Source organism: Saccostrea echinata, unplaced genomic scaffold (assembly GCF_033153115.1).
Source record: "Saccostrea echinata isolate AGI-Se365-2 ecotype Australia unplaced genomic scaffold, CSIRO_AGI_Sech_v1 ptg000028l, whole genome shotgun sequence".
NCBI classification, from domain to species: Eukaryota; Metazoa; Mollusca; class Bivalvia; order Ostreida; family Ostreidae; genus Saccostrea; species Saccostrea echinata.
In genome coordinates, this window is record NW_026889777.1 from 4515935 (window position 1) to 4528436 (window position 12502).

The 12502-nt window shown below is 31.6% G+C and overlaps 1 protein-coding gene across 1 annotated transcript in view; it reads left to right on the top strand.

Moving 5' to 3' along the window:
- Positions 1 to 4007, top strand: part of LOC133193644 (galanin receptor 2a-like) — a 38972-nt gene extending 34965 nt beyond the window's left edge. The window contains exons 3-4 of the mRNA XM_061329599.1: positions 14 to 255; positions 1933 to 4007. Coding sequence (XP_061185583.1) covers positions 14 to 255; positions 1933 to 2469 — 779 coding nt within the window. The 3' untranslated portion in view covers positions 2470 to 4007. The remainder of the gene's footprint in view (positions 1 to 13; positions 256 to 1932) is intronic.
- Positions 4008 to 12502: the final 8495 nt, after the last annotated feature.

The following is a 12502-nucleotide window of genomic DNA, read 5'->3' on the forward strand; positions in this document are numbered from 1 at the left end:
TTTTTTCTTTCAGTTTCCTTTCTGATATCAATTCCATTTGCCATGTACCACAAAGAACAAAAAGACGTTCTGCACAACAAACTCTACTGTGTCCCAGACTGGGGGGATGAGGAAAAAGACAAACTGGTCTCCCTCATTGTTATTTTCACTACCTACGTTAATCCCCTGGGGATAATAATTGTCTGCTACACCCAGATTCTGCGTAACCTATGGTCCAGGAAGAGACACACCTATATGCCCAGTATAAAAACTGAGGTGATTTTTCTCAATATTCCACAGGCATGTAGCATTTTTGTTTACTTTTCTTTGCTTTTTTAAATATTGATTTATTGGCTTGAATTATGTTAGCCCTGTGCATTAACAAAAAGCTTTAAGACTAGACCTTTGGGCCAGTTTGGTTTTTTTTAATGAAAATGTAATCTGGATTCATATTCACAGGTTTTATCTTCCGCTTTATACAAAATTGAAGGAAAAATTATACTGACATATCTTTAATTAGCAACTATTTTTGGATCATCTTTGATTACAAATTTGCAATATAACCCATCCTAGCAATTTTTGTTTTACCATGATAGAGAGATTGGAAAATACTCTCCAAGATTATCAAAAAAAATCATTTATCAAAATTATAATAATATATCTATAATTAGCTTAACAAAAGATTTTCCCTTTCAAAAACTTTGTCTTCTCTTTAGAATAGAATTTTTCATGCTTATAATCCATAATTAATATGCGTAAACTTTCTTCTTTGCTATATTTCAATTGATTTGTTTATAAACAACATCGAATGCTTATCTGTAATTTAGACTTGCAACTTGGCCTTGAATGCTTCATTTAACCGAGCATATCTATCTTTGCAAGAAAGTTTTAGGTAATTTTGGAATTTAAACTTACTAATCAAAACAATTGTAGATTGTGATAGCTTTGTTTTGTTATATACATTTATGTACCTTTAAGTTACAATTTCATTTTACAAGTAAAAGTGAAATAGTTCTCTCTCTCTCTCTCTATCTCTCTCTCTCTCTCTCTCTCTCTCTCTCTCTCTCTCTCTCTCTCTCTCTCTCTCTCTCTCTCAAATAAAAGAGCATACATTTGACTAACTTTGATAAATAAATTTATAAAAGGTACTTGGTGATTCTTGGTCATACAGCAAAAAAAATTCTGGTAACGAAAAATATGCATCAATGATGGTTTGAGGGTTAACTAGAATATTTCATTTAATTGCGCTTCCCTGTTACATATTTCAACATTTTGAACATATGTCTCTCCTTTTACAAAATGTTTTGTTATAGTTGAACAAATAGAGTTACCGTCTATTTGGCACATGCTTAAGTATAGAAAACAAAGTTTTAAGTGGATTAACATTGTTATATAAATAGATATTATTTAAAAGAATCCCAAGGAAAGAAAATCAAAACTACAGCAAAAAAAAAACAAACAAACAAACAAACAAACAAAAACAAAAACAAAAAAAAAAAGGACAAGCGTAAAGAAAAACAAAACATAGAAAACCGTGCTTCATACTCTAAAATAAACACATCACCGACTGCACCTATTCAATCATCTCCTTCTAGAACAATGAATTTCTTAATTTTACGATTTTCAGAAACATTATTGCTCATCTTAAAGGTGTATTGCAACTGCAATAGGGTGTGGTTATATCATATATTGATGAATTAGAGATTCAGTTGTACGACTGTCAATAAATCAGTTAATGTTAGTTTTTAGATTTGTTTTCACACAATATGGCTGTGTTTAAAATAGTCTATTGTTTATGTTGCTGGTTTTTGTACAATGAATTTTTAGAAGTTGTCCGAAATACCTTACTCCAACATAATTCATTTACTTCAAATTGTGGTTTTGAATCCATATGTAATGAAATGTTTGGGTTTTTTTATCTTAATAATCGTTATCTTTTTAATTGATTTATAGGATGATTTAAACAGCAGTATTCCTTTGTCCAGAAGATCGCAAACGCGGCGCAGAGGGAAAGTTACCCGGATGGTGTTTATTGTGGTTCTATTGTTTGCAGTATGCTGGCTTCCAGTGCACGTATTTCAATTAATTCGTATATTTAACCCACACTTCCCTAAAACAACTCCCGTATATGTGCTCAAAATGATCAGTCACACTTTATCGTACGCAAATTCGATTGTAAACCCATTTGTGTACGCTTTTCTCAACGACGGATTCCGGAAAGCGTTTCGGCGAACATTTCCGTTTGTCAGTACTTACTGCCCTTGTGCTCAACTCCACGTGGAGGGAAATAGCAATGCATCTGACATGGTGGACCGATGTATTCAAACACGTGTAGGTGAATGTCAGGACGAAAATGGGAATGGTGGAACAGAAATAGTCTCCATGTCTCACGTGTCCGAATATAAAAATTCAATCCCCATGGTTATATTACCGAGGACAATTCCCTCCGATATAGAAGAAAGAAGCGGTAGTGAACAGGAAAGTAAGTGATAGCATTTTGTCGATGGACAAAAATACCATGGCGTAATGTGTCTGTAAACGTGTAAACCAACATTATTCTCCGAAGTCCATCTCACGTATCCGACGTGAAAATAGCCTTTAGAGAGATATCTACACTCTGAAGCAGAAAGTATAGTCTGATATAAGGAGGAGGATTGCCAAACAAATGACAGAGATTATCGCATTGGGTATCAATTTTCCACGTACAACTTAACAATTAAAGTCATTGGTGAGAATGATGCAGGAATAAAACGAAGAATTGCTGGCATTTTTTTTAGGAATGACCTTTCCTTTGTTACTTTCTAATAAGCTTTGTCGAGAATATCTTGTAAATATAAATGCTTACCATCTTTAAAGTGTATTGCAACAGGCAATTAATATAATGCATTTCTTTTATTCCAAAGCTTTGCCAAAGAAATGATGGAAATTATTGCATAAAGCATTAATTTTCTACGTACAACTTAACCTTATACGTCATTGGTAAATATGATGCATGAAAAGATAATGAAGGGCATTTAAAATGGGATGACTTTTTTGACTTTCTATTATCGAGAATTTCTTATCAATAGGAACTACCTTTAAAGTGTATTGCATCATGTACATGTACCTATATATTAATTGTATTCCTTTTATTCCAAAGGTCTACCACTGTCTAAATATTTATTAACTATTAATATACTTCTCCAAAGAAAATCTTATTTAAAGATGTGTTCATTCCAAAACAATTTTGTCCTCCAATTTCAATTGTGAAATTAATGAACAAGGATAATGGTTGTTAACTCAAAAGAATATTTAGATTATTTTGTTTAACAATGAATTTTTATCAAACAATAGGATAAATTTGTTAAGGACTTTTTGTGCTCCATACTTTTTGGAGCCTTTTTCACCAATTTAGCGAAAAGCAATTGCAAGAAGAAGATGACAGGATGCCTATTAAGCTATGTTGGCTTAGTGAAATGATGCACACGTTTGTCATTGGAAAATAATTATGAACGAAAATCTACCCAATAAATCCAAATGATAAAAAATGAGGGATATTTTTAACTCAGTTAAGCCAGTAAATTTTTGATCTGGGTTCCAAAGACATTTTCGGTATTCCGGGATTATCTTAGGTTTCCTGGATTATTCTCAATCCGTTCATTTCCTGTGCGCAGTTGTATTAATTTAAGATATGTGAGTGTTAAGGGGAAATGAAAGCGAATACGGTGGGGACCTGAGCAGAGAATATGAGCTTATTCTAATTACTTCAAAGAAATTTCATTATATAAGGTTTGCGATGGGTACCACATGACTAAAATGCATACTTAAAGGAGGTTAAACATGCAACAAAGCAAAGGAATAACCACCTATCAAGTTGATTTAGATCTCATTATTAATTGATGAAAAGAAATAATGAGGTAATCGAATTCTTACATCGTAAAAGTCCGAATGTAAATGATGTTATATTTTCATTTCTTAGAAACAATAAGCAGATATGTACTATATTTTCTTTGATTTTTACACTTGTCAGTAAATATGTGTTCATTATATTGTTTATGCCAATAATGAATTTTTTCAGTAATTTCATTTGCTTGATCGATTGTGTTTATACACTTAAATTTATCTGTATGTGTTTGTGAGTGATTATAAAACTTCGTTTTCTCACTATTGTTTCTGATAGATACGTCTTTTTTTTTTTAAGTTTTTTTAAAATACATATTTTCTGGAATGTAATTATATCTTAACCTTTGTAGTTACTGTATACAGGAAGCTGATTTGTTCAATGACATACAGTTCATATGTCTTCTAGTTAGGAACATGCTTATATTTATAGCTGTAAATATCAAAACACTTCAGATATTTTTTGAAGATATTGCCATTTAACATACAAATAATGCAAACTATAATTCATTAATTATTATCTAATTTACAGCAAGGGGTTTTAAATGAGCGGATGTATAATTTCGCTTATTTTTCCCTTTCGCTGATGTTTGAATTTGTGCAAATATTAGTGTCTATGAGACATTATTCGCTGTTACCTGAATTAGATAAATCCAGAACGCGAGTAGCGAACATTAGGATCGCGCGTTAACCGCCATCCCGCCCCCTTCCCACCACCATCACTGTGACTTAGCTTGATTGAGCAAAATCTTGCGTTCACCTAGGGGTAATGCTTTGATCAGCTTTAAATCTTAAGAAGGTGAACTTAGCTTACTAATTCCTATAATGATTATATCACTCTAAAAAGACTAGCAATCCTGACGAAAAAAATAGATTTCTTTTGTTCTGTGTTGTCGATAGTAAAAGTTATAAAATTAGGGATTCCTTTACTTTCAGAATGCATAGTGTGTAACAATTACATGACCTTTACAAAGATATATGCTGACAGATATACATGTATAAAGAATGAAATGATACGTAAAACATTCTATTCGAAGACAATATATTCAACAAAATATATTACAAATTTTAGAATTTGTTTAAACGAATTTAATTTGTTATATCAAATTTTAGAATTCATTTTAACGAATTCAATTCGTTATAACAAATTTTTCAATTCGTTATAATGAATTCAATAAATTTATTGTAACAGATTAAATTCGTTATAACGAATTCGACAATTCGTTATATCAAATTCAAAAACATTTTTTGATAGGTCCTAAATGGGCTTCCGTATATATATCACATGAGGTACAGAAAATAAACTTTTAGCCAAAGTTGAAGCACCCAATCGATTGCACTAAATCGAAAGAAAATTTACAAGTCAACCTGTTCATCTTTTCATTCGTGGCATTATATTGCAACACATAGATATGTTTTACCGTCCGTTGTACATGTAATATTGTTTACAATAAGGAATTTTTGTTAACTTTGTTCTTATGTGCCATAACGTTATTCTTTAAATTTGACAGAATTGTTTGGTATATAAATTTTGTTGTGACTTTTTTTATAATCATTTACTAATTGTATCATGGTATTTTCATGAGGGATAGGATGAATGTGAATGAAGTAAATGTCAAAGTTATGTGACTTACGATTTTCTTTCCATGTTCTTATGAACTGAAAATATTTCTAAATACTACAATGATCTTTCCGGATTTGTGATATCTTCCGTGTTTGTATCTATTTTAACTTTAATCTTCCGTGTTTGTATCTATTTTAACTAAATGATTGCTAAGACAAAGAGAACATTTATTTACTGATTATTTCCAGATTGAACGGTATATCAAGAAGCGGCCAACTAGGGTTTTCAGGCAAAAGGGGTAATAGTACATAAAAATTGCTTTTGAGAGTAAATACTTATTTGGTTTTAGCTCAGTCGGTAGAGCGCTCGCTCCGTGGTTGGATGGTCGTGTGTTCGAATCACAGCCGCGACTGATCAAAGTCGATAAAATATAGGTAGCAACTGTTTCTTAGCCAAGCGCTCAGCTCTTTGAAGTGAAATTTGCGGGTACTTCGTATGATCATGAGATCTTAAAAACTGACGCCCCTTGACAACATACAACCAATCAATCAATCTTATTTTGGTTTAGATTGGATACGCTAATACTGTTGATGTATGTACTCTCGCAAGTTAGAAAGAAATATTTCATGGATGATTTTAACGAAACTACTCGAGTGATATTACACCCTTTCCAACAAGTGACTAAAACTTGTTGAACAACCATGTTACTGAGTAGCAAATTCATTTGGGTATTTATTTCGGATATCAGAGATGTGAGGATATTTAAAGGGGCGGGGACACAGATTTGAAGCTCATATTTTCTAAAGAAAAAAAATAATATCAGGTTTTATATATTGCTAAACATTTCACACCGAAATATTTTAAAGTGTGTTTAGAAACTTTATCTGGAAATTAAAAAAACTACAATTTTCGGGACACGTTTGATTGACATAATATATCCTTGCACTTTCACAAATTAACCTTTATCCATAAAACTTAGAAAAAGTATAAATTTTGTTGTGTATTAATGTAAAATAGGAAAACATTAATCCAAAAATTTCAGAGTAGAAATGCGAGAAAGCAAAACCAACTCACCAGAATTGTCATACTAAACAAATTGAACACACCCGGTACAACGTAAACACTAACAATAACACAGTTGATGACATGTTTACAATCACAGCTGTTTGACGTGGTTATGTAGAGTGTCGTTGTCATTGAATTCTTAGAATATTTATATAAGTTCAAATAATTAAAATGAAATTATTTTTTTAATGAAAATAGACATTTAAAATTGTAAACAATGCACTTGTGCCCAGGCCCCTTTAAGCATTCCTTTTAGATTTCGAGGTCGTCAAACTGCAATATAATATTTTTGGAATGAAGTCTAAAATTTTATAATTTGCATAGCGTGAATATAGAAAATACGACCGACCGTCCAGGATTCAAGACCAAGCCGCTGAACTCTAGGCACGTGCTCTACCAATTAACAGATCTATCTGGCCATTGGTGATCGAGACTGCCTGGTCGTCAAATTTCTCCTTCGTTTTGTCCCCCCCCCCCAGCCAAAAATTCTTTTGCCCCTGACGGAACTTTCACCTGTAAGTCCAAGGGGCAACGGCAACAAATGTAACAAATTGAAGGAAAGGTGGTGGTCAAGCGGTTTAGTCGCCGGTGATCAGGTAGCTTAGTTTGTAGACAACCTGTTTAGAGTTCGTTATGGTCTGCTCTATCTTCCTTACATTGTCAAATATCTCCCTTACATATATTTAACATCTAAAATGAAAAAAAGTGAAGATTTAAAAAAATCATATATATCGACGACGTTATTTTTCAACTAGCAATACAAGTAGTTAAATTCATTCATATGTCTACTCGATATCCCCCAAGGAACTCGAAATAAAAGACACCACATCTGTTCCATATTTGGATGCTTCACTGTCTATAGACGATAAGGGCCAACTAACAACTAAAATGTAATACAAACGAGATGACTTGAGCTTTTCCATTGTCAACTTTCCTCATTTATGTAGCAATATTCCGCTATCACCGGCATATTTATGGTGTTAAGACCTCCGAACTTATTCAGTACTCAAAAGCATGCTATGAGTACGATCAATATTTATTAACCGAGGCAGAGTGATGTTAAAGGGATGTCAACAACCTCGTTTTAAAGTAATACTTTCGTAAATTCTATAGTCGTTATAAAAAGCTTGTTATCAAATATAACCTACATGTATCATTTGGTCGTATTTTGTCTGACACATTTCATACCAATTGTTATAGGCCTTTGTTTACGGAATATTCCGTCTACCTGATTAATACAAAGGACTCATGGTGGATGTTACAGGGGATGCTTACACTTCCTAGGCACCCGATCCCACCTCCGGAAATTCCGGTTTTATGCCCTGTTCACAGATTTGCATTTTGGTAGGTTTTTTCGAGCTCGATCATTGTTCGTTTTCTAAACCTTTTAAAGTTACATTTGTAATTTTCAGAATCATAACTTTGTCTCAGAATAAAACGTATTAACATATCTTGAAACATCGAACTATACGACGTAACAAATTATATTTTCACCAAAAAGATCAATTTCTCGGACACTAGACTAGATTTTATTTTAAAGCTTATTAATAAAAAATATATACATCAAAGATTTACACCAAGTGCCTCTGCATTATCATCATTATTATTGATATATTGTGGGGAAAGACACTGTCATATATTTTATTACAATAGTACAAACACAAAACAAATGTACAGGCATTTTTATCCAATGCATCAAAGAGAGAACCACTCAATTTGAGTAAAATATGTTCACAAAATGAATATATTTTCTTTGAGTTAACCTTCAATACGAAGCCTATAAATCTTTATGTATCTTACGTTTGCTCAGCAACCATTCAGTTAGATATCAATTATTAATAAAAGACATATTTCATATTGTCATTTTACCCTAAAAAAAACAGATAAAGTACAAGCTAATGTTGTTGAATAATTTATAATACACTATAAGAAGGGCACCCTTTTTATATGAAAAATGAAAAAAAAATATCCACACTCATAGACAGTCATAGATTTAACTCAATATCATTAACCCTGAACAATTAACTAGGATTCTCAAAACAGTTGCCCCAATATCATGGAAGAGTAGACAATATTTCATCATGAATAGAAGCGTTCATTATGAAAAGTTTTAGCTTTGAAGTTTATTAAGGATACACAAATTGGAGAGTCATACATAAGATACACACATTTTACAAACAATACAAACAATGACATTTGCGTACTTCAAGAAAAGAAATATAACATTTTAAATTTTACTTATGATATCGATTATAGACACGATTTGGTCCAGTGATTAATCCAATAAATGACATAATAGTAGATTTGATTACTATACCAACTCCTGTCAAGAATTATCAAGTATTATACCTTATTACTTATATTTCAATTTGTTACTGATTTCTATAACAATTATTTGCGCAACCCATGCGAAATGTTTTCTTTCTCAAAACTCAATGACATACGGTGAATCTGTTAAAGGGATCACCCATTTATCTCGTTACTGTGAAGATGCGTCGACCATTTAATGAATAACTTCACAATAATTATGAGGAACTGCACTTATGCACTGATAGCTTATTACTCTCTTCTTTGTCGTGGAAAACATGCTCAGATTTAAATATTAATGCATAATGCTCCGGAGTAGTGTCTTAATAAAGGAGGAGATGTGAGAACAAGGCGAGCAAAATGCGTATGGTGCGACAAATAAAGAAATAAAACCTAAATTCTAACACAAATTTTCTTTCATGTTTTATTGACATGGACGCATACTTGATGTAAATTCTCCACAATTTGCAACATTCTAACAAAGATTTGAATTATTGGCCTATGCAACAAAAACACACCAAAGAAGGCAATAATGTTCATTTCTTCAAACGTTATCACAATTTTCCATATGAGTGGGTCTTTACTCCATTTTTTGAAAACTTTATCCTCAAGCTTTGCGTAAAATATACATGTTTCAGTTAACAAAAACATAGAGCAAGGACACGCTATACCTTATAGATACATTTAAATGACACAACAACTGTATCTTTGAGGTCCATTTAGTCAAGCATCATATCAAAAACATGATTTAAATAGAGGATATTCAATGTCTTGTGATTGGATATGGAATTCATTTCACGAGTGGGACAGGATTTTTTGGTATTTTTACGAGTGCGAAGCACGAGTGAAAATAAAATAAAAATCCTGTCTCATGAGTGAAATATATTCATATCTAACTTCAAAACATTGAATTTTCTGTTTATTACATTTTCCTTGATTTTCCCTTTGCCTCTGTATTTCCTTAATACAGTATCATAGTTTGTGACGTCATAATTGAGCAGTTGAAATGTCATATAGTTTAGTAGTTGCGAGATTGAAAACACTGTAACTTGGATCTTAGCAACGTATTTGGGAAGAAATTGGCAGTTTTATTTTCTATCAAGTCTGTTTAGTAATTATCCCTATCTTATGAAAGCCAATAGTTATTTTTCTTAATTTCATATCCTTTCACTCGGTGAAAAAATATCACTTTGGTATCCTTTCACACTGTGAGAGAATATCACTTTTTTCAATAAATGAATCAGTATTTCACTGTTGAAAATGTATTTGTCATCGGTTGTGTAGCATAGTGGTAAGCGTGTTACTCCAAAAGAAAAAAAAAGATATTCAGGATTTTCATTGCTTGGATTCGAATCCAAAGAATACAACTTTTAAAAAAAAATTATTTCATACCTTTCAATAGTATGTACTATATTCTTAATACTACATTTAACAGTTGAATATGATATTTCTGCTTTTGCAACAACAGGCTCATTTGCAAACCTTTTTCGCCCATTAAATTCAAACTATCACTAAACACATAAAATGAAACATCTTTACACCAGAAGAGCGTTCATGTGAAGATTTTGGCTTGAGACCAGTCGACTAGGGATGTTTGATACATATAGGCAGCTGATTCCACCTCTGGTATTTCCAGGTCTCCTAATACTTGGTCTGATCATGAGGTTGATCAATATTCGTTATCTTCACCTTTTTCATTTCCAGACACATTATATGGGGTACTTTTGGGGGAAAATTATTCCATTATCACTTTTTTTCATAAACATATTTTTCATTCTATGTACTCTAAATCTGTTCTATTTGTTCAACTTATTTTGAAGTTATGTTCATATTAAAGTATCATTATGGGTAATCAGAAGAGCTAATACTCTTGGAAGTCAAGTTATCCAATAAAAATTAATAATTAATCTTCATAAAAACAAACTAATTTAGATATTTAACAAGATATAATCAAGTTTTCAAATCATCTTTTTCTAAAAGGCTATAAAAAATGAACAAATGTCATTAAGGTAAAGTTTAAAAAAAAAATTCACTATGATGATTGTAATGATTAACCCTTATCAAATTACTTACTTTATATATCATATAAATTTTGAAAAATAATAACATTGAATTATCATTATGCTTTTGTAGAAGAGCATCGAAAGATGTACCTTCTTGACTATTTTTAAAATTCCTCTGTTGGAAATTTCGAAATCGACTATTACCATTTATCTTTTAACTATGGAAACAATGCTTTTGTATGCTGACAATTTATCATAAATGGCTGACTGGTGTCTCCACTACGTAAGACTTTGCGCAGTATATTCTTTCACTCGGTGAAAAAATATCACTTTGGTATCCTTTCACACTGTGAGAGAATATCACTTTTTTCAATAAATGAATCAGTATTTCACTGTTGAAAATGTATTTGTCATCGGTTGTATAAAGCCTATTTACACTTTTAGTGCAATTATTTTAACACCTCTTTTTCAAATTTAACAAAATTAAGAAATCAAAAGTAAAACATTTATTGACATTTTAAAGAACTGAATTTTTTTACGATTTTTACCACTAATAGGTGGAGGACGTCATCATTGTGTATTTGTAACGTTTTTTTAAACGTTAAACTTTAAGAGGGGATAATAAAAAGTATTATGAAATAAAAAGTATGAAATATAATGATTTTTATTGAAAGAACAGAATTTTGACATTTTGACATTTTGAAATGCCCCCTCTGAAAAACCAGACCGAAGAATTTTATATGTTTCTTAACAATAATGCCCAGTATAGAATTACTTATAACATATTACAGCTGTATAATTTAAGCAAAAAATATGTTGCGATACTTTTATAATTTGCTTTGAAGTGCGAACAAAGCATTTCCAAATACAGTCATATAAAAAATGTATATGTAAGTGTATTTTGAGAAGGTACCCCAAAGTTTTTCTTGTTACTTTGCACTGAATTCAGTGTAGGCTACACAATGTATACAAGTAAAGAATGTTTCTATTGCATTTTTTGCACGAAGAATCCCAGTCTGCTCCTTTACAATTTATAGCAAAATTATGAGTGCAAATATACACTCATATTGGTATTGCTGAGCGTGCTATAGTAAAAAGTTTGTTAACTAGTGTCATAAAATTAAAACCGCTTGGTGTACATTAAAGAAGTTTTACACATTTAGTTAGCATAATCTTTTCTTTCTGTAGAATAAACCAATAATCATAAATTTTCTAAAATTTATCAATCTACTGTAAGCAATGGTATGCTTTTTACCCGAGTCTAACGGATAAAAAACTTTGTTATGAGCATTTGTCATCCAATAATCACGTTTATTTACTCATTTGGTATGATACAATTTTCTGTAAAATTTGCAATTTTTCCCTCTATTTGTAAGTTGAAATCTCATTGTAAATTTTATGTGGAATGCCCAAACAATTAATGTGTTAAAAGGGTTTAAAATGATGTACGTCAGAAAGGTTAGGGTGTCTTTTCCTACATTCTATCACCCTGGAAAAGACATTGGAAATGTATAAACAGGCTACAAAGAAATAAAATGCATCCAGATTACATGTTTTAAAAGGCTTAAAAAATTGAGAGAGAGGAGAGACGCATACTTAATGTCGATTTATATCCGGGTGTTCAAATTCAGTCCACGTCGAAAAGTGATTTTGTTCATATGCGATAGAGATTGAACTCGTTTTGGACAAGCAATCTATGCTAGCA